Consider the following 24009-nt stretch of genomic DNA (forward strand, 5'->3'; position numbering starts at 1 on the left):
CCTATCCCTGCAAGCAGCTCAAGTGCTTCAGAAGTTGACGCCTCTAAAGCATGGAGGTACGTGGCCCTGTTTATCTCTGGTCAATTCTCTTGGCACTAATTATTCATTAATTCAATGATCCAGGCCTAACACTGTGTGCATTCCCCTGAACACAGGGACTGACTCAGGAATAAACCTACAGTCTCAATCTGATAAAAGAAAAAAAGCGGGCTGGAGAGATGGCTTAGCAGTTAAGCACTTGCCTGTGAAGCCTAAGGACCCTGGTTCGAGGCTCAATTCCCCAGGACCCACGTTAGCCAGATGCACAAGGGGGCGCACGTGTCTGGAGTCCGTTTGCAGTGGCTGGAAACCCTGGCGTGCCCATTCTCTCTCTTTCTCTCTCTCTCACTCTCAAATAAATAAGTAAAAATGAACAAAAAAAAAAAGAAGAAGAAAGGCTTTGCTGGAATACTCTAGGAAAGAAATCAACGTGTTCTGTTCTTATATAGTGTACTACATGGGTATGAAATCTGTACATGCTATAGCCAGTGTGCCACCCAGAGGGAATCTAGCCTGCAAATGATGACAATGCTATCAAAAATCGGGGCCTGGAGAGCCTTCTAATCTGATTTCAACCAACATTGAAAGCTCATCCTACAGCTGGCCTTTCCAGTTAGATGCACAAGCCAGGTTCAGCTACAATGTCTGCCATTACAAACACATCCTAACTGGAATTTCAAGTATACAGCTTGATTACCCAAAAGCATACATCTGACACAGAAATGTATACCAAAAATTCAGAAACTAAAGTAGAGAAGACTCTTATTCAGAGTTAAATTAACTACATCAACACACATCAGAAAATTCATCTTAGTCCCTTCAGAAACAGCTTCTGGATTACTCATGACATATCTCAATAAGGATCAGTACAAAAAATGTGTACAGCATTAATATCTGCAAAACACAGAAAAAATGGGATTCAGAAAGGTACATTTGTATAGCAGTTACATTCAGCCAAGACCTGCTGGATCCAGTATGGCTTCAGATATTCCAATTAGAGGTACATGATTCTCTGCTTTGGGGCTTAATATACCCTGAAATAATTATCCTCTTCTAATCATTTCTAACAATTAATCACCACTAATCCTATTAGAGGATAAGGACATTCCAGTGACTAAGATTACTATTAGAAATGCAAAAACAGGAATGATATTTTGATCCACTAGCCTCACATAAGCTTTATGATTATCTGAGACTAAAATGTACTGATATTCAGGTTTGGGGGTTTTGCTTTTGTTTCTGGACACAGAAGTCTAAATTAAGTATTACTGAAATCACCAAGTCAAAACACCCTAAGATACCAGAATTGGACAGCCCTAGTGATGCTATCTGCCCTGCCACACATAAGCAAACTTAGGCAGGCCTCCAGTCCTTTCAAAAGGGGATAGTCGGTCCTTTCAAGAGCAACATTATAAACGAAGAAGATTATACTGGGATTTCTGTCCTGAAATCAAGAAAGCCACAGTATAGCTAAGTGGATGGTAGTAGGCTCACAGTCATACATAACATTTGCTTTTAAAAGGAAAGGGAGCCAGGCATGGTGGCACACATCTTTAATTCCAGCACTCAGGAGGCCAAGGTAGGAGGATCCCTGTGAGTTCAAGGCTAACCTAAGACTACATACTGAAATCTATGTCAGCCTGGTCTACAGTAAGACCTTACTGCGAAAAAGAAAAAAAAAAAGAAAAAGAAAAAGGAAATTACAAGGACACACAAGCGCATTGTTATGAGCTGGGTTCTTAAGTGAGAGGGAAAATTGGAAAAAATTAAAACCTAGAAACATTATTACGCTGACTAGTAAAATGCTAAGTTCTACCTATTAGAAAATATTATTGCATCAATGTTAAACTTCCTGAATGACAATCACTGTGGTTTTCTTTTCCTTTAATGTATGTGTGTGTGTGTGCGCACGCGCACACCTGTGCTCATGTATGTAGACAGCAGAGAACTACCTTGGATTTCATTACTCATGTAAAAAAGCCAGGCATGATGGTGTGCACCCATAATCCAAATACTGCGGAAGCAGAGACAGTGAGTTATTGTTAGAAATGATTAGAAGAGGATAATTATTTCAGGGTATATTAAGCCCCAAAGCAGAAAATCATGTACCTCTAATTGGAATATCTGCCTAGTTGGCCAAATGTAGACCCTATATCAAGCAAAGGTGGGTGGCACCTAAGAGGAATGTGCTGCAGTAAGCTATGGATTTATTTAAAGGAGCTGAGGCAAGGAGAAATTTTTAAAGAAAACATGACGATCATATCAGATTTTTAAAAAACTTTTTTGTATTTATTATTATTATTTTGTTTTTTTTTTTTCAGGTAGGGTCTCACTCTAGCCCAGGCTGACCTGGAATTCACTATGTATTCTCAGGGTGGCCTTGAACTCACAGCAATCCTCCTACCTCTGCCTCCCGAGTGCTGGGATTAAAGACGTGCACCACCACACCCAGCTTGGGTTTTATTTTATTCATTTATGAGACTGAGAGAGAGTGAGAGAGAATGGGCATGCCAGGGTATCTAGTGACTGCAAACAAACTCCAGACACATGCAACATCATGTGCATCTGGCTTATGTGGGATCTGGGGAATCGAATTTGGGTCCTTAGGCTTCACAGGTGAGTACCTTAACCACTAAGCCATCTCTCCAGCCCCATATCAGAGACTTTGAAAAAATAATCTTTGGTTACAATGATTAATAGTAATAAGTATGGCACCAACTGGACGTTTAACAGCTGCTGCCCAGATGTTCTTGTAGAAATACTTTCTTCATAAGGTTGCAATGGCCTTGTTCAAGCTTATGGCTCATCAGAATCTTCTGTGACAGTTACTATCAGGCAACCATGCACAGGTTGGCCCAGAAGGAGCCCTTTTTGATCACACCTGAATTTAGGTTAATGAGGTAAGTAAGGGTGGGCCTTCTATATAGCCTCAAGGTGCAGCTGCTCAAGACCATGACAAGAGACTGGAGAAGTAGACCTCCTAGTCTCACACTCAACCTCTGGGGAAGTAAGGGGTCAGGAGATTAATCATGGCCTTCCTAACTCCTAGCTTTGTTATTTATTTATTTATTTGTAGGTTTTCGATTTTTCGAGGTAGGGTCTCACTCTGGCTCAGGCCGACCTGGAATTCACTATGTAGTCTCAGGGTGGCCTCGAACTCTCGGCGATCCTCCTACCTCTGCCTCCTGAGTGCTGAGATAAAAGGCGCGTGCCTCCATGCCCGGCATAGCTTTGTTAATTTTAAGGTTGACACAAGCAACTCCGTTTTCATTCTTACAATGTTCACATTTTTATTTTCATATACGTGTACTGCACAATACACACATACATATACACAAACATGTAACATACACATATTCAAATTCTCTCTCCTCATATGAGAGGAAAAAGAGTCATTCTCTCTCCTCCCTCTTATGGAAGGAAAGAAAGAAGAGACTTTTTTCCCCTTTATGGTAGAGAAGAGACAGAAAATATGAATATTAATAAGAATGATAGCCGGGTGTGGTGGCGCACGCCTTTAATCCCAGCACTTGGGAAGCAGAGGTAGGAGGATTGCTGTGAGTTCAAGGCCACCCTGAGGATAGAGTGAATTCCAGGTCGGCCTAGAGTGAAACCCTACCTTGAAAAACCAACAACAACAAAAAAAGATGACAGAACAAATGTAACTAAATGCTAACAATCAGGGTCTCTAGATGAAAATACAAGACAATTCTACTAGTCTTGACACCATTTTCAAGTAAGACATTATTTTTCTTTTTGCATGTGTGTGTGCATATTGGCATATGCGTGTTTGCAGGTATATGTGTGTACATATGGAGGCCAAGGGCAATGTCAGATGTTTTCCTCAATCAATTTCCACTTTATTTATTGAGACAAGATGAACCAAGAACTCACCAATTTGGCTGGTCTAATTAACCAGCTTGCCACAGGAATTCCACCTCCACTTCCTGGGTGCTGGGATTATGAGTGTGCTGCCATACCCACCTGATATTTATCTGGATGTTAGGATCCAAACTCAGGTCCTTATGTGTGCACAGCAAACACTTTTCCAACCAAGCCCTCTCTCCAGCCCCAGAAAATTATTTTCCAAATTGGAATGTGTAAAAAACAAAAGGAAGAAACAGCATGCATGAATTTAAAGTGGATATAGGGGATGTAGGGATGGCTTTGCAGTTAAGGCATTTGCCTGCAAAGCCAAAGGACCAAGGTTTGATTCCCCAGGACCCACAATGGCCAGATGCACAAGGGGACATAAGCATCTGGAGTTCGTTTGCAGTGGTTGGAAGCCCTGGCGTGCCCATTCTCATTCTCTCTGTCTCTCTCTCCCTCTTTCTCTGTCAAATAAATAAATAAATAAATATAAAATATTTAAAGTGGATATAGAAGAGTGAAGCTACAAGAAAAGGGTTAATGTAGCAATTTGTTTGAGGCTACACTTTACCAATGGGCTATGATGCAAACATGCATCGGTGTTCATTCCTAGTTCCTGGCACAGTTCCTAAAACCCTTTCCAGAATGATAAGAATATGTTTTATTTCACATAAGGAGCTCTTTTTGACAAGACCTGAGTTTATGCTAATGAAGTAACTGAGGGTGGAGCTTCTATATAGCCTCAAGTTGCATCTGCTCAAGACAAAGACAAAGAGACTGGAAACTAGCCATGATGGCACACGCCTTTAATTCAAGCACTCAGGAGGCAGAGGTAAGAGGATCGCTGTGAGTTCCAGGCCAGCCTGAGACTACACAGTGGATTACTGGTCAGTCTGGGCTAGAGTGAGACACTACTTCAAAGGCCCAGAAAACCAAAAAGAAATAAAAGAGAGAGAGAGAGAGAGAGAGGGGGGGGGAGATTGGAGAACTAGACTGTGGTGGTTTGATTCAGGTGTCCCCCATAAACTTAGGTGTTCTGAATGCTAGGTTTCCAGTTGATGGAGATTTGGGAATTAATGCCTCCTGGAGGAAGTGTACTATTGGGGGCGGGCTTATGGGTGTTATAGCCAGTTTCCCCTTGCCAGTGTTTGGCACACTCTCCTGTTGCTATTGTCTACCTGATGTTGGCCAGGGGGTGATGTCCACCCTCTGTTCATGCCACCGTTTTCCCCTGCCATCATGGAGCTTCCTCAAGCCTAAAAGCCAAAATAAACCTCTTTTTCCTACAAGTTGCTTGCTCTTGGTTGGGTGATTTCTACCGGGAATGTGAACCTGACTGCAATATAGACCTTCTATCTTCCCCCTTAAACTCTGGGGAAAAAAGGGGTTAGGAGATTAAACTATAGAAAATACTCTTGAAATGGAAGTTATGAAAAATTTTGTTGACCATGTAGAGAGGTGCTGGGAGATGCACTGAGAAAACACAGTAGCTATATACACATCTTGCCCTATATTTGCACCCTTTGGCTACTCCTGAGTTTATTTTATACAACCTTACTGTAAATATAAGCAAAGTGCTTTTTGAGTTCTGTGATCCATTCTAGTAAATTATTGAACCTCAGAATAGGGTCACAGAATTAACTGTCCATTCAGTCATTCAAATTACAGGTAAGCTAGGACTAACAGTTGTCATCTGAAGGGATCTGACTTAACGGACTGAGCCATGGGGGCTGTGCTAACTTCAGACATGTAGTATCAGGACTGAACTGAGTCGCTGAACACCCAGTGGGTGTGTGGAGAATCAGAGACTTGACTATTGGTACTGGAAACCACAGCAGAGGCACCGATTTAACTTGAAGCCCCTAATTTAACTATTACATAAGCAATGGGAAATATTTAAGTGCTATCACCAACCGGATCAAAGGGCTTGATCTTACCTAGGATCTCCACCATAGTGGTCTCAGGTAAGTGGTCTCAGATAACGATGGTCTTGACACAATCAAGAGGGCTCATGAAAACATGTCTTGCTCCTTCCTTTCCAAACAAGCTCTGAATCCAGAACAGGGTGCAACTATGATGTCAAAGCCATGGTCGTTGTCTCTTTTATCTATTCAACATCCTAAGGACTCTGCTCCTCAGTCAAGAGCTGCTGCTTTACTGGGAAAGCAACTAGCTACTGTACCTCTAGACCATCCCAAATAGTGCTTTTCTTTCATGATTCAATCTTAGCCTGGAGAATTTATTATAGTACTGCTGAATGGTCATTTTCTTTCAGTGACTAGACCACCATGAACTCTAGAAATTCAAGATGATGAATAGTTCACTTTCCTTGTATTTGCCCACAGTATTCTCTCCTCCTAAGATGCTCTCCCTGTCCCCTGCACCACTCCATTCCACCACGCCCATCAAGCAACAGTGCAAGACCACAGCAGACACCTTCCACCTCATCTATGTGTTCCTACAGCACCATCTCTGCTTGAATACAGGACTGTCACCTGGCCCACAAGATCTTCCTGCTTTCTCCAGGCACACCTATCATGCTTTTATTATTTATTTATTAATTTATTGGCTTTTTGAGGTAGAGTCTCACGCTAGCCCAGGCTGACCTGGAATTCACTATGTAGTCTCAGGGTGGCTTGAACTCACAGTGATTCTCCTACCTCTACCTCCTGAGTGCTGGGATTAAAGGCGTGCACCACCACAACCGGCTACCAGGCTTTTATAACAGAGCAGAGACATGCAAATACTTCTTGCATGTATAGTAGTCCCTGTCAAAGACACACCACCTGGGCTGGAGAGATGGCTTAGAGGTTAAGCGCTTGCCTGTGAAGCCTAAGGACCCCGGTTCGAGGCTCAGTTCCCCAGGTCCCACGTTAGCCAGATGCACAAGGGGGCGCATGCGTCCGGAGTTCGTTTGCAGTGGCTGGAAGCCCTGGTGCGCCCATTCTCTCTCCCTATATCTGTCTTTCTCTCTGTCTGTTGCTCTCAAATAAATAAATAAAAAATGAACAAAATAAAAATACAAAGACACACACCACCTGTTCTTATAGCCTACTACTCACTGATTGCAGTTTAGCTAGTGGCAAGTTCTGTCTCAAATTCCACTCCCTCAGTAAAGTAACATATGCTTACATATCCAATGTATATGTGTTTTGACTTTAAGTTTTGCTCTGTTAAGATTTTACAAAGAACAAAGCATGGATGGAGATGATATTTTTCCAATCTGAGGTTAAATGACTTATTTTTTTCTACAAAGAGATTTACCTTCATTGAAGGTCTTTAAAAGAAAAACAAAAAGAGAAAAGCTGAGACTTAATGAAAGTAGAAACATCTTCCTAGTCAAAGGAAGGCAGCTTGTTATTCCTTTAGATTCTTTTTTTTTTTTTTTTTTTTTTTTTTTGGTTTTACAATGCAGGGTCTCACTCTAGCCCAGGCTGACCTGGAATTCACTATGTAGTCTCAGGGTGGCCTTGAACTCACAGCAATCCTCCTCCTTTAGACTCTTTTATATAACGTTATCTACTTTCTAATCTTTTTCAATGAATAATCACATCTACAGCAGAAAAATTCAAAAGGCAAGAAAATGTCCATTATTGTTTAGAATATGTCCATTACAATAGTTTTTATACGAGTGGCTATAAGAAAAGATATTTTAAAATAATTTTTGTTACTTACAAATTTTACTGTATGAATAAATTGTGTGTTGGTTGTATTTCCCTCAGATTATCCTCTTATATCCCCTCTCCCCAACCCCCTTCCACTGAGGGGTCTCCTCAGTGAGTTTCTCAGTGTTCACAGTACCATAATGAATACATCAGCCAGTCTCTGGGGCGTGGGGGGAGGCAATGTCTAAGGATGCTCCTTCCCACCCTGTGACTCTTAAAAAATCTTTCTGCCCCTCTTCTTCAATGTTCCCTGAGCCTTGGCAGGTGTATTATAATTCTCCTTTAGTGCTGAGCTCTCTGCAACCTCTGGATTTCTACTTTGATGAGTTTTGAGTGTCCTAGGTATCTACCACTACCTTTGTGGAGCTGGTTTTAAAGATTTTAATGGCTTGGGAAACCTAGCAATCCTGAATGACTCATTCTTAGACAGGCATCATTTGCACATTGGTTTGAGAATGGTTCCAACGCCAAATATTCAGAGCACTGTGGCCCAATTCATCTTAAGCCAAAGTATTTACTTACCAACTCTGAACCAACCCCACTGAAGGGCGGTTCAGTAAGTTATCTGGCAAAAGATTAACTTCTCTCATTGTGTTAGCCAGTCGCACAGGAAGTTCCTTTCGTAGAAACATATATGAAGTTTTCTCACATGCATTATCTCTCCCTATTAAGACATGAAAAATATTCCACAGGATTAACATTTAGAGAAATAAAGTATTCTCATGATAACACAATTCTAGAGTCGGGAAGAGAAAATTAATAATCCTGTAGTCTCTAGCTAAGTTTTTATTCTCTGAAATAGCAAGTTTCAGAATATAACATAATTAGAAGAAAAAAGAACACTTATTCTAAGAGGCAACCCTGAAAGCATTGTTTTTTCTTTACACAAATATGTTCCTAGCATTACTAGCAGCAACATAAAAGTAGCCTGGTATATAAGCTGAACTTGTTTTCAAATAAACACTGTGAGAAAACTGCCAAATACAAAAATAGTACAACATGTAAACCCACTCCTGTTCATAGGGGTTTCCAAGAGGTGACAGATCCATTCATTCCATAAATATGCATCTCTTGTGGGCCAACTGTCTTATAAAATTTTTCTTCCAATGCATTTCTTTAAGAATCATAGCTCTGCAAATCTGGAATCAAGAGTCTAGAGGCTTTGTGGACCCAAATGAGGGTCTGATTGAGATATAGGGCTCCTATATGCCAGAGAAATAACTCACCATGTGCTCACAGGTAGAGTGATATACTGTAGGATGCCCAAGAAGGGTACACATAGCATTGACTACAGAGAAGGTCAGTGAGGGGCTAGATAGATGGCTTAGTGGCTAAGGCACTTGCCTGCAAAGCCTAAGGACCCAAATTCGATTGCCCAGTTCCCACATAAGCCAGATGCACAAGATGGCGCAAGCATCTGAAATTCGTTTGGAGTGGCTGGAGGCCATAGCAAACTGATTCTCTCTATATATTTGCTTCTTTCCTTCTGTCTCTCTTCCTCCAATAAATAAATAAAATATTTTAAGAAAGTCAGGAGATAAACCAGACCAGCAACCAAGTACTACATGAGCTTACTCATATGTGCACTCTACCAAAGTTGACCTTATAGAAGAAGTTGAGAGTATAATGGTGGTTCTAGAGGTTCAGATAGTGGGGAGGAGGAGAATTAGATCAATGGCTACTAAGCAAAAACTAAATAGGACAAATAAGTTCTGATGTGCTTGTACTATTACGATTACGCAATATGGTAACCAGAGATAACAATTAAGTACTGTACATTTCAAAAGCTAGAAAAAAAAAAGATTTTGGAAATTTTCACCATAAAGGAAGGAGCAACTATTTGAGGAGATAAATATGCTTAACCAGATTTAAACACTATGTAATATATGCATATGAATATTACATGCTATTCCACTAACATGATTAATATGTACAAAGCTGGTTACTATGCATACGTTAGAAGTTAAAAACTGGGGGCTGGGGAGGCAACTCAGGGGACAAAACACTTGTAACTCAAGCATGAGTACCTGAGTTCAGATCCTCAGAATCCACATAAAGTCAGAAGCAGTAGCACAAATGTCTGTAATTCCAGTGTTGCTATGGTGAGACAGGAGACAGATAAGAGAATCTCCAAAAACTCATAGCCATCTTTCCTGATGAACTCAGTGGAGAACAATGAGAGACCCTGCCTCAAACAAGGTGGAAGGCAATGACCACTGAGCCTGCTCTACAGAGGATACTAGAACAAATACTTCAGATTGAAAAGAAGGATATACACACTCATGAGGTTATAGGGAGAAATAATAATCAATGCCAAGTCAGTTTTCAAGCAAATAAAGATTAAAGAAAACACAAAATCACCAACACAACAGGTAATTAACTCACATCTTTCCATAATAACTCTTAATATGAATGGTATCAATTCCCCAAATGAAAGGCACAGGCTAGCTGGGCGTGGTGGCACACACCTTTAATACCAGCACTTGGGAGGCAGAGGTAGGAGGATCACTGTGAGTTCAAGGCCACCCTGAGTGTATATAGTTAATTCCAGTTCAGTCTGGACTAGAGTGAGACCCTACCTCATAAAACCAAAAAATAAAAGTAAAAGGCACAGGCTAAAGACTGGATCATAAAAGACGATATAGCTTTTTACTGTCAGAAATCTCAACATCAAAATATTACAAATAAATGGGACAAGAAAAAAATCTGGCATTGCTATTCTAATATTTGACAACAGACTTCAAACCAAAACTAGTCAGAAAACATAAAGGACAAGTCATATTAATCAAGACAGCACATCAAGAAGACATTACAACCCTAAGTATATATACACTGAACACAGGGGCACCTAACTTTATAAAACAAACACTAGTAGACATGAAGTCAGAGAGATCTCAAATAACAAATCTCACCTGAAGGCCTTGGAAAAACAAGAACAAACCAATCCCAAAAAGAATGGATGGAAATACTTAAGATCAAGGTAGAAATTAATGAAGTACAAATGGAAAAATGTCCCCAAAAATCAATGAAGCAAGCAGTTGTTTTTTTTTTTAATAATTTATTAATTTACTTATTTATTTTGCAAAGAGAGACAGAGATGAACTCTGGATGCATGTGCCCTTTTGTGCATTTGGCTTTATGTGGGTACTGGGGAACCTGATACAGTTCATTAGGCTTTGCTAGCAAGTGCCTTAACTACTGGGCAACCTCTCTAGCCTAGAAGTTTGTTTTTGAAAAGGTAAACAAGACTATCAAGCCTTGGGCCACACTATGCAAAAGAAAGAAGATCCTAATTAATAAAATTAGAGATGAAAGGGAGGCATTACCACAGATACCAACAAAATTCAAAAACTCATAAGTACATACTTTAAAAACCTATACTCCTTACCAGGCATGGTGGCGCATGCCTTTAATCCCAGCACTTAGGAGGCAGTGATAGGAGGATCGCTGTGAGTTCAAAGCCACCCTGAGAATACAGAGTGAATTCCAGGTCAGCCTGGGCTAGAGACCCTATCCCTAAAAACAAAACAAAACAAAAAAAAATGATACTCCACTAAATTGGGTAAGTTAAAAGGAATACATGATTTTCCCATTATATAAGATGTACCCAAGTTAAACCAATATGAGATAATAATTTAAACAGGAGTGGACAACACTGTACCCAGAAGCCATATGTTGTTACAGAAAAGTCCCAGTGCCTGGGGTGGGATACCGCTAAATGAATTGTTGGTCAGAGAGGCCCTTGAAACCATAAAACAATACATATTATTGCCAAAACTCTTGGTTGCCCACCAGAACTAGATAGTAAGACTCTGTTACTGAAGACACCATTCTTCATTTGTAGAACATGAGAAATCATGAGTTGGAAACTTCCTCTCTGCTCACTAGCAATCATACTATGTAGCCTGCTGGGGGAGAAAAGTTATCACCAGTCTTAACCAGCAGTGGATGATCTATACAACGGGCCCTGCCAGGCAAGATGTGCCAACTGGTGCAATGGTGGCCTGTCTGTTATGGGGTTAACCAACTGCTCTCTAATTGAATTTGAAGCACTCTTCACAGGAGGGAACATATGCCTGATATTGAAAACCTTTGTCGAAATCTTACAGCTGGGGAGATCCTAAACCCTAGGAGGGAAACTACTATTGTTGTTTGGATAAATAGATATATAATACCCAGGAAATTTTCTTCTTAATATTTATGCTTGCACCCATATTAGTGTTGCTCTCATTTTTGGTTAAGAAAGCTTCTCTTTTCAGATGGTGGTGACTCCTGGGGAGACTCAAAATAATCCAAATACCAAAAAGTGACAGTTGAGTATTCAGCATTAAGTAAGACATCTCTATCATAACCTCCAAGGCTCAAAGTCCACTGCAGAAGAGATGATGAAATAAATGTAAGGGCCAAAGGATGGGGGAGGAGTGTTTTGGAATGCTGACTTCTAGATACAAATTGTTGCCGTATTCATGACCTCACAGAAGCTGTTTATTGCCTGCACATGACTATATAATATTCATACTTGTCAAGATGTTGTTATGGATGATGAAGCAAAAAAAAAAAAAAAACAAAACAAAACACCAAAATAGAAGAGGGAATAGTTGGAAAGGAGAGGGAGTTCAGGAGAGGGAGGAAATGGGGGACAAAAGAAGATGGTGGGAGGTTATATAAAATTTTTTAATAAAGTTTTTTGTTTGTTTGTTTTTCAAGGTATGGTCTCACTCTGGCTCAGGCTGACCTGAAATTCACTCTGTAGTCTCAGGGTGGCCTCGAATTCTCGGCGATCCTCCTACCTCTGCCTCCCAAGTGCTGGGATTAAAGGCATGTGCCACCACGCCCAGCTTAATAAAGTTTTTAATACAAAATAGGAAACAGGTCTGGAGAGACGGCTCAGTGGTTAAGATGCTTGCCTACAAAGCCTAAGGACTCAGGTTTGATTCCATAGCATAAAGCAAGATGCACAAGACAGCACATGCATCAGGAGTTCTTTGCAATGACTAGAGGCCACGGTATGTGTATATCTGTCTCACTCTATCAAACTAAATAAATATTTTTTAAAAAGTAAAAAGGGAACAGATCTAAGGCAAGTAATGAGATATCTGATAGAGGATTAATATCTAGGATATACAAAGAACTCAAAAAGTTAAATAATAAGGAATCAAACAAGCCAATCAAAAAATGGGGGCTGGAGAGATGGCTTAGTGGTTAAGCGCTTGCCTGTGAAGCCTAAGGACCCCGGTTCGAGGCTCGATTCCCCAGGACCCACATTAGCCAGATGCACAAGGGGGCGCACGCATCTGGAGTTCGTTTGCAGAGGCTGGAAGCCCTGGCGCGCCCATTCTCTCTCTCTCCCTCTATCTGTCTTTCTCTCTGTGTCTGTCACTCTCAAATAAATAAATAAATAATTTTAAAAAAATTTAAAAAAATGGGCTATGGAGCTAAATAGAGAGTTCTCAAAGGAAGAAATACGAATGGCATATAAGCATCTAAAAAAATGTTCTATGTCACTAGTCATCAGGGAAATGCAGATTAAAACTACATTGAGATTCCATCTCACTCCTGTCAGATTGGCCACCATCATGAAAACAAATGATCATAAATGTTGGTGGGGATGTGGAAAAAGAGGAACCCTTCTACACTGTTGGTGGGAATGCAATCTGGTCCAGCCATTGTGGAAAACAGTGTGGAGGTTCCTAAAACAGCTAAAGATTGATCTACCATATGACCCAGCTATAGCACTCCTAGGCATATATCCAAAGGACTCATCTCATTTCCTTAGAAGTACATGCTCAACCATGTTTATTGCTGCTCAATTTATAATAGCTGGGAAATGGAACCAGCCTAGATGTTCCTCAACAGATGAGTGGATAATGAAGATGTGGCACATTTATACAATGGAGTTCTACTCAGCGGTAAAGAAAAATGAAGTTATGAAATTTGCAGAAAAATGGATGGACCTGGAAAGTATTATACTAAGTGAGGTAACCCAGGCCCAGAAAGCCAAGCACCACATGTTCTCTCTCATATGTGGATCCTAGCTACAGATGATTGGGCTTCTGCGTGAGAATGAAAATACTTAGTAGCAGAGACCAGTAAGTTAAAAAGGAGACATAAAGGGTAGAGAAAGGAAGGGAGGAGGATACTTAATAGGTTGATACTGTATATATGTAATTACAATGATTGTAATGGGGAGGTAATATGATTGAGAATGGAATTTCAAACGGGAAAGTGTGGGGGTGGGGAGGGAGGGAATTACCATGGGATATATTTTATAATCATGGAAAATGTTAATAAAAATTTTTTAAAAAAGTAAAAAGGGAACAGATCTAAGGCAAGTAATGAGATTGAAACAGTAATTAAAAAACAACAACAACAAAAAAAAAAAAAACTCCCTGCACATGCCTTCAATCCTAGTAGAGATAAGAGGATCGACCTAAGTTCAAGGCCAGCTTGAGACTACATAATAAATTCTAGGTCAGCCTGAGCTACAGTGAGACCCTACCACCAAAAACCAAAAACAAAAAAACAAACAAACAAAAACCTCCCAACTTAATATAAAAGGAAGGAGTATTTACAAACTCTTTCTTTAATACAAAACCAAATAAAGACAACCAAAAATGAAAATTATAGACCAATTTCCATAAAGAATACAGATGCAAAAATTCTCAATAAAATACAAACCAGGCTGGGGAGATGGCTTAGCGGTTAATTGCTTGCCTGTGAAGCCAGAGGACCCCGGTTCGAGGCTCAGTTCCCCAGGACCCACATTAGCAAGATGCACAAGGGGGTGCACACATCTGGAGTTCATCTGCAGTGGCTGGAGGCCCTGGAGCGCCCATTCTCTCTCTCTCTATCTGCCTCTTTCTCTCTCTGCAAATAAATTTAAAAAAATACTTACAAACCAAATTCAAGAACACACAAAAAAATCATTAGCCATAATTAGATGTGCTTCAGTCCACAGATGCAGATGGTTCAATATATAAAAATTAATAAATGTAATAATCATATAGACTCAAGGGCAGAAAGTATATAATCATCTGAAATGACAAAATTTAACATTCCCTTGTAACAGTTGTGGAAAAGTTAGGAATAGAAGGAACTTAGCTTAATAAAGGTTATCTATGAAAAACCTATAGCCAACATGATGCTGAATGGAAAAACACTCAGAGCATTCCTACTAAGTTCTAGAACAAAACAGGGGTGTCCAATCTTCCTACTGCTTCTTAAGATATTGTACAAAGTCTTAGCTAGAGCAATAAGAAGCTGGGCATGGTGGCTCACGCCTTTAATCCCAGCACTTGGAAGGCAGAGGTAGGAGGATCGCCAAGAGTTCAAGGCCACCCTGAGACTACATAGTGAATTCCAGGTCAGCCTGGACTAGAGTGAGACCCTACCTCAAAACACCACAAAAAAATAAGACAAGAGAAGAAAATAAAAAGGGATACATATAGGAAAGGAAGAAGTTAAAGTATCCTTATTTGCAGATATGATTCTATACATAAGGGACCCTAAAGGCTATACTAGAAAAGTCCTAGAGCTAATGAACACTCTCACCAAAGTGGTAAGACACAAAATTAACACACAAAAAATAGTATCCTTCTTATATGCCAATGATAAGCATACAGAGAAAGAATTCAGGGGAAAATCCCATTTACAATAGTGTCAAAAAAATAAAACACCTCTACAATAAAGCTTTAAAACACTAAAGAAAGAAACTAAAGAAAACACTAGAAGATAGAATAAACATCTCATGCTCTTGGATTGGGAGAATTAATATTGTGAAGATGGCCATCCTACCAAAAGCAATCTACAAATTCATTGCAATCCCAATCAAAAGTCTAGCACCATATTTTGTTTGTTTATTTTCAAGGTAGGGTCTCACTCTAGCTCAGGCTGACCGGAAATTCACTATGTAGTCTCAGGGTAGCCTGGAACGCATGGTGATCCTCCTACCTCTGCCTCCTGAGTGCTGGGATTAAAGGCATGCGCCACCACACCCAGCACTAGCATCATTTTTACAGGGTTATAGAAAAAGCAATTGTAAAATTTGTATATTAATACAAAAGACCCCATGTAGACATAACAATCTTGAACAAAAAGAATACTGCTAGAGGTATTAACATAACTGATTTCAAGTTATACTACACAGCCAAAGCAATAAAAATGACATGGTACTCACCCCCCAAAAAATAAGACAAATAGACCAATAGAATAGAAAACAGAACCCAGATATTAGTCCATGCAACTACAGCCACCGTTCTTGACAGAGATGCCAAAAATACATATTGGAGAAGAGACAATGTCTTCAACAAATAGTGCTGGGAAAACTGGATATCCATATGTACAAGACCTCTCTGTACAAAAATCAACTCTGAATGGTTCAAAGACCAGAACCATGAAACTGCTAAGGGAGAAAGTAGGGAGTCCATTATATTATATAGGTATACAGGTAGTGATTATCAAGAAATATGGTCAGCAATTGATAAATGTTACATGTGAAATTAAAAAGCTTTTGCACAGCACAAGAAAGTGTCAAATGATGCTGTTCATGGTGGTGCATGCCTTTAATCCCAGCACTCATGAGGGAAAGGGAGGAGGATCACTGTGAGCTCAAGAATAGCCTGGAACTACAGAGTGAATTCCAGGTTTGCCTGGGCTATAATGAAACCCTACCTCAAAAAATTAAAAAATAATAAATTATCAAGTGAGTAAACAGGCAGCTTTCAGAATGGCTTACTGTTTATTTGTTTGTTTTGTTTTTCTTTTGGTTTTTCAAGGTTGGGTCTCACTGTAGCTCAGGCTGACCTGGAATTCACTATGTAGTCTCAGGGTGTCCTCAAACTCATGGTGAGACTCCCTACCTCTGCCTCCCGAGTGCTGGGATTAAAGGCATGCGCCACCACATCCTGCTCCAGCCTTCAGAATGAGAGAAAATGTCAGCTATACGTTTGACAGGAGATTAATGTCTAGAGTATTTAAAATAACTCAAAAAATAAACACAAAGAAAATGAACCACCCAATCAAAAAGTGGGCTATGGTGGGGCTGGAGAAATGGCTTAGTGGTTAAGGTGTTTTCCTGCGAAGCTAAAGGACCCAGGTTTGATTCTCCAGCGGCCATGTAAGCCAGGTGCACAAAAGACATCTGCATCTGAAGTTTGTTTGCAGTGGCTGGAGGCCCTGACATGCCCACTCTCTTCCCCCCGCGGACCCCCTCTCTCTCTTTCTCTGTCTCTCTTCTCTCTTTCTCCCTCTCTGCTTGCAAATAAATATAATTAAAAAAAATTAAAGTGGGCTATGGAAATGAACAAATTGTTCTCAAAAAAAGAAATACAGAGACTGGAGAGGTGGATCAGCAGTTAAAGCACTTGCCTCCAAAGCCTAAGGACCCAGGTTCAATTCCCCAGTACCCACATAAAGCCAGATGCACAAGGTGGCACATATGTCTAGAGATCATTTACAGTGGTTAGAGGCCCTGGTGTGTACATTCTGTCTATCTGCCTCTTTCTCTTTCAAATAAATAAATAAATAAATAAATATGCATTTTTAAAAGAAGTACAAGTGGCTAATAAACATTTTTAAAGGGTTCATCATCTTCAGCCATCAGGAACATGCAAATTAAAACCACCCTGAGACTCCATCTCACTCCAGTCAGGGTGGCTAGCATCCAAAAGAAAAATAAAACAAAAATGATAACAAATGCTGGCAAGGATGTGGGCAGAAGTTCTCTTATTCACTGTTGGTAGGAATACAAGATGGTGCAGCCATTATGGAAATATTTATGGAGCTTCCACAAAAAGCTAAAAATAGGCCTACCATATGACCCAGCTATATCACTCCTGGGCATATACTCTAAGGACTCTAAATTCTACTTCAGTGATATTTGCTCAGCCACGTATATTGCTGCTTTATTCACAATAGACAGGAAAAAGAATCAGCATAGATGCCCAGCAACTAGTGAATGGATTATAAAGGAGTAGTACACATACACAATGGAGTTTTATCAGCTGCCAGGAAAAATGAAATTATGAAATTTACAGGAAAATCATTAGAATTGGAAAAGACCATATTGAGTGAGGTAACCCAGACTCAGAAACAAAAATGCTGCAGTTTCTTTTCACAAGTAGATCTTAGCTTCGAATTTCTAGATTAGTGGGTTTCAGGCAGAATGAGTGTCTGTCAAGGCCAGGAAGCTGGGAAAGGGCCATGGGGAAACAGTGGTTATGAAGGAGGGTAGTAGAACACGTAGGAGGTAGAAGGGAGAGGTTTAAGAATGGATGGGGTGGGAGGATGGAGTGATAGGGATGGTGGGAAGATGAACCAAAACTAAGGACATGTGAGTAAGCCATATGGAAACCTACTATTTGGTAAACTAATTTATAAAGCCAGGCGTGGTGGCACACACCTTTAATCCCAGCACTCAGGAGGCAGAGGTAGGAGGATCGCTGTGAGTTCGAGGCCACCCTGAGACTACATAGTGAATTCCAGGTTAGCCTGGATTAGAGTGAGTCCCTACCTCCAAAAACAAAACAAAACAAAACAAAAACAAAAACAAAAAAAGCCAATTAAAATATAAGTTTTGAAGTGTTTAACCCAGGTATGGTGACTCCACCGTTAGGGAAGCTGATGTAGGAGGACTGTGTACATGCAAGGCCAGCCTGGACTACACAGCTCATTCCAAGTCAGCCTCGACTAGAATGAGACTCTGCTTCCGAAAAAGAAAAAAAAAAAAGTTTAAACCAGGATCCCCTAAATGGGTAAAACTGCTCCAGAGGCCACAGGGTATTAATTGAAAATCCAGTGCCAGGGATGAGATACCTCCCAATGAGTAGTTGATGAGAAGCCCACAGATGTCCCTAAAACAATATTGGCTATTGTTGTTGCTCTTGGCTACTCACCAAAACTAGACAGCAAGTCTACTGCTGAAGACACAACACATTTTGGTTACCAGACATAAAGACAAACAAGATGGAACACAACTGACAGCTTGCTCCATACCAGCTACCTGTCTGCATGCCAAAAGGTGTTATACAAACTGGAAGAAAAGTCATCAACAATCCTTCATAGTTGGTAAACTCTCATAACCAACCTGTAAGCCAAGATGTATCCAACTGGTTCAAGTGGCATGAGTTATGGAAGTAACCAACTGCTTTCTGATTGGATTTGAGGTCCACTCTACAGGAGGGAAATCATACCTGGTACTATAAATCTGGCCAAAAGTCTGTGGGTAGGGACTTGGGCCTTAGAGGGGAAACCCAATACTGTTATCTTCTAAATATCTGTTTGTCCCCATAGATTGGTACTGGTCACAGCCTCATGTACAGAAGTTTCTTTTTTAAATTATTTTATTTTTATATTAGAGAGAGAGAAAGAGGCAGACATAGAGAAAGAATTGGGCACACCAGGGACTTCAGCCACTGAAAACGAACTCCAGAAGCATCTGGCTTATGTGGGTCCTGGGGAATAGAACCTGGATCCTGTGGTTTTATAGGCTATCACCTTAACTGATAAGCCATTTCTCCAGCCATACAGAAGTTTCTTTATGCAAAAGGAAGATTTCAAAGATATATAACTGGAAAGGTCACCAAGATTAAGCAATTTGTATGCTCAAGCCTGAAACATGACAGCTACACCATATATCCTCCAAGGCTCGGGGAACTTTGGTAGAAGAGGGGGGCAGAAAGAATGCTAAGGCTAAGAGGACTGGAAGGGAGGCGAGAGAACACTGTCTTCTAGATATGACAAGTCCACTACACTCACGAACTTACAGAAGATGTGGTTAGCTGTATAAGATTGAGCCTGTTACTATTTCATCATAGATGAGGGAGGGATCCATGAGACCTCACACCTCTCAAAATAGTATCAATGGCTGACTGCTGAGTGAGAGGGTGTCATGACTTTTAGTGATATAGCCACTGAAGTGTTTCCCATTCTGCAGTAAATAACCTCCTGCCCATGCTCATGCAAGCAATCCTAATTTAACTTAGTGGGTCAAGGAAAAAAAAGCCAAACAAATAAAAAACAATGCATGAAAGTAGGATGGGATCTAAAGAGAAGGGTTTTATTGGGAGGGGACAGGGAAAAGAAAGGGTAATTGAGAGAGTGAGATCACTATTTACCATATACATGTACAAAAGTATCAAAAATTAAAAAAAACACTCTTGATTCCTTTTTTTTATTTTTATTTTTGGTTTTTCAAGGTAGGGCCTCACTCTAGCCCAGGCTAACCTGGAATTCACTGGGTAGTCTCAGGGTGGCCTCAAACTCACAGAGATCCTCCTATCTCTACCTCCTAAGTGATGGGATTAAAGGCATACATCACTACACCAGGCTTGTTTTATTATTTTTTTCAATATTTTACAGATGCAGAGTCTCATTCTAGCCCAGGCTGGTCTGGAACTCAATCTGTAGTCCCTAGTACTGAGATTAAATGTGTGCCCCACCACACCCAGCTATTTTTTAAAATTTATTTGCAAGCAGACATAGTGAAAGAGAGTATGTATGGGTGCACCAGGGCCTCTTGCTACTGCAAACAAACCCCAGATGCATGTGCAACTTTGCATCTGGCTTATGTGGGTTTGATTCTCCAGGTCACATATAAGCCAGGTGCACAAGATGGCACATGCATCTGGAGTTCGTTTGCAGCAGCTGAAGGCCCTGGCATGCCCATTCTCTCTCTCTCTCTCAAATAAATAAAATAAAAATAAATTAAAATAAAATTTACAGAATTTTAATTTTCCAAACCTTTGTACTTCTTTCTAAACTCTCCCAACTGGGTTATTTCCATGCCTAAACTTTGGTACTTCACTCTGGTCCTATAGGACAGTAATGACATGGTTAGGTGCTGGGGTTAGACTTGGGTTTGAATCTTAACCACTCACAAATTTCTTTAACCTTCTACATCTCACTGTAACCATGTACAAGAACAGCACCTTTTCATAAAGGTTCAGTGAAGGTTAAAGTGCATTTGAACACTGACAAATTCCTAAAGCATAGAAGAGCAGGCTCATGCCATCGGACGCAAGAGCAGACAGTCAAACATGTGGTCAGCCTCGACAGCATGAGTACATTCTGAATTAGTGAGGGCCCCTGGGCCCATCTGACAACTCTACGTACTTTTTAAAAAATATATATTTTATTTACTTATTTATTTTAGAGAGATACAGAAATAAGCTGGGAGAGAGAAAGAGAGAGAGAGAGAATGGGCACACCAGAGCCTCCAGCCACTGCAAACTCCAGATACATGTGCACCCTGTGCATCTGATTACGTGGGTCCTGGGGAGTTGAACCTGGGTCCTCTGGCTTTGCAGGCAAGTGCCTTAACAGCTAAGCCATCTCTCCAGCCCCTCTACGTACTTTTTAAAATATATATATATATATCATGAAGGGTCAAGCATGGTGGCACACACCCTTAATCCCAGCACTTGGGAAGCAGAGGTAGGAGGATCGCTGTGAGTTCGAGGTCAGCCTTAGACTACATTATGAATTCCAGGTCAGCCTGGACTAGACTGAGACCCTACCTTGAAAAACAACAAAAAAATTCATGAAGGCATGCTTGATGCCCTTACCATTCAATATTTTAAGTCCTTCTTGGAAGACTAGATCATGCTTTCAGAAATTTGTAGATCTAACAAAGCATCGGAAAACCCTAAGGTTTTCCTCCTACGTTCTCATTTTTTAAGGACATTTTTTTTGTTCCTTGATACCTTAATCATATATCAGGAGAATGAAGTCCTTTTTACTTAGTTAATTAGCGACCTAAAAATAAATACAACATGTCTGATTTTTACAACCCTTTTGTGGTTTTCCTCATATATATTGAAAGCATTTCATCCTAGATATTAATGTTGAATTAATGTTAGCCTAAGTCCAAGAGTTCTAACAACCATTTTATTATTATAAAGTTACCAAAAACTTTTGATTTTAAGTGAATGTTCTCTCAAAAAGGCTTTCAAGTAATTCTTTCCAATTATTTATTTATCCAAAAATTATTCATTTTCTCTACTCACTTGGTTTATCTCAATTTTGATTTTTCTATATATTTTTACATTTCTCTATATTATTCCTTTTATTCAAATTTACCAATTAAAAAAATTCCCTAGTACTCATTTAGACGATGATAAAGGGGGAACAAGTAGGGAGCTTGGAAAATTCTGACTAATGAATATAAAAGTCACTAACTTTAAATATTCTCATGAATGTTCAGTTTTACTTCTAGTTTTATGACCTTTACTTCCCTTCTGTATGTTTTGGTGCCAGGAGTTTTGCAGCATCTTACACATACTCTACCACTCTGATCTACCACTGATCCAGCTAAACAATTTTTGTTTATTTTTACTTTATTTGAGAGCGACAGAGAGAGAGAGAGATAATGGGCGCGCCAGGGCCTCCAACCACTGCAAACGAACTCCAGATGCATGCGCCCCCTTGTGCATCTGGCTAATGTGGGTCCTGGGGAACTGAGCCTCGAACTGGGATCCTTAGGCTTCACAGTTAAGTACTTAACCGCTAAGCCATCTCTCCAGCCCTACTCCCTTCATTTTTTATACTCTGCCTTTTTTGTTGAAAAGTTGGAGATAGGTATTACATGTGCAACAGATAAGGCTTGTCTTGTCTAGGAAGGTTCCATGAATCTCTACTTTCACCAAAATACAGGAAGGACAGACAAAGCATACAAATGACTTTCAGCTTAATTTAGGGAGTCTCTCTGTGGTGGATACTTCAAGAGGTGACAGAAGCATTCACCTGGCCAACTAAGGATAAAAGTTAACAAACAGGATTTTTCCACAGTAGCTGATATTTTGGGTGAGTCTTTAATCTTCTTTTCAACTAATTTATAGACAGAGGAAAAATAATTACTTCTATAGTTAATGAAGCCATCTGATAATAATTACCTTAAAATTAATGCAGACAGCTGAGGACATCTTCCATGATCTCCTCCAACAACCAAAACAATGCTCCCTAAAATATAATCTATTGTCTGGATTACTTGAAGGCTATCTTTGTCCACATCTTACAATTGGAGGGAGATTGGTTTGACAGTGGTAGTATGAAGATAAAGGAGTGAAAAAGAGAACAATGAAGGGTCTAGCAAGGCACCAAAAACCAACACACTGATCCAGGATTTTCTGATAATGTTGTTATTTTGTTAACACTGTCAAATAAATGTTGGGGTCTGTGATATATATATTTTTTCCATTAGTGATCTTCAGATGGGTAAAATATAACTGAGAAAATATTTCGTTCTTTGATTGCTTTTCTCCAGTTATATTTATAAGATCTCAATCTTTTGAAAACACTTAATTTTAAAATCACAAATAATTTACTATTGGAGATATCATGACAAAACAATGATTAACTGAATAGTCCTTCAAAAGCAATAGTGTGCAACATGAGTAGAGAATTATCAAATGATTGATATGTTCTTCAAAAGAATCACTTAAGAACCTCAGTAGATTTTCAAAATCATTGTTTTACTTCATGTCTAGTAGTGGTATTTCACTGTATGAGAAGTTTAATAGTTTTTCTTTGTTTGAGAAAACTTACTCCTGAACTTAAGAGATCACTGCCATTATGAAAAACTATTTGGGGGGCTGGAGAGATGAGCAGTTAAGCACTTGCCTATGAAGCCTAAGGACCCTAGTTCGAGGCTCGATTCCCCAGGACCCACATAAATCAGATGCACAAGGTGCATGCATCTGGAGTTCGTTTGCAGTGGCTGGAGGCCCTGGTGCACCCATTCTCTATCTATCTGCCACTTTGTCTGTCTGTGTGTTACTCTCAAATAGGTAAATAAATAAAAAAAACCATATGGAAGTTCTTCAAAAACAAAAAATACTATATGACTTAGCAATCTCACTTCTAGATATATACCCAAGGGAAATGAAATGAAGTGTGTTGAAGAGCTGCCTGCATTCTCTACTTGGAAAACCCTTTTGCCATTATCCTAATCACTGAGTTCTATGCCCTGGAGGTCCCAGGATTCCTCAGATCCATTATCACAGCACCTGGCACATTGTAAGTACTCAATAATATTTTCTGATTGTAACTGAAAAGTAAAGTACCAAGTAAGTTTAAGTGTACCATAGCAAATAAAACTCAAAGGTTCAAGATAACATGCTGGCAGTGTTTTAAGCGTGCAAAAACTGCTCTAGTTACCTATGTATTTTTAGTCTTTTATTTTCATGTTTGAATTTTGTTTCTACCTCTCAGGAAACTGGCCACAAACACCATCACAGTACACAAGATTTTTTCCTTTTTTTTTTTTTTTTTTAGATGATCCTAGATGGAGAAGTTAAAAACTAAACAAATTCACACAGGAAATTAGCTGTACCTTTGAATGATAAGGGTTAACAATGCACTTTTTGGTTCTTTTCTCCGGTGTCACTCATGCTCCATCTATAAACTACATTCTCAGCTAGAAAGGAGTGGTAAGATGACA

At 39.8% G+C, this 24009-nt stretch overlaps 1 protein-coding gene across 1 annotated transcript in view; it reads right to left on the reverse strand.

Moving 5' to 3' along the window:
• The window catches only part of Pdk3 (pyruvate dehydrogenase kinase 3), a 97861-nt gene that overhangs the window by 60989 nt on the left and 12863 nt on the right, over nt 1–24009 (reverse strand). Inside the window, exon 2 of the mRNA XM_004669996.2 lies at nt 8097–8238. Coding sequence (XP_004670053.1) covers nt 8097–8238 — 142 coding nt within the window. The remainder of the gene's footprint in view (nt 1–8096; nt 8239–24009) is intronic.

Source organism: Jaculus jaculus, chromosome X (assembly GCF_020740685.1).
Source record: "Jaculus jaculus isolate mJacJac1 chromosome X, mJacJac1.mat.Y.cur, whole genome shotgun sequence".
In the NCBI taxonomy this organism is placed as follows: domain Eukaryota; kingdom Metazoa; phylum Chordata; class Mammalia; order Rodentia; family Dipodidae; genus Jaculus; species Jaculus jaculus.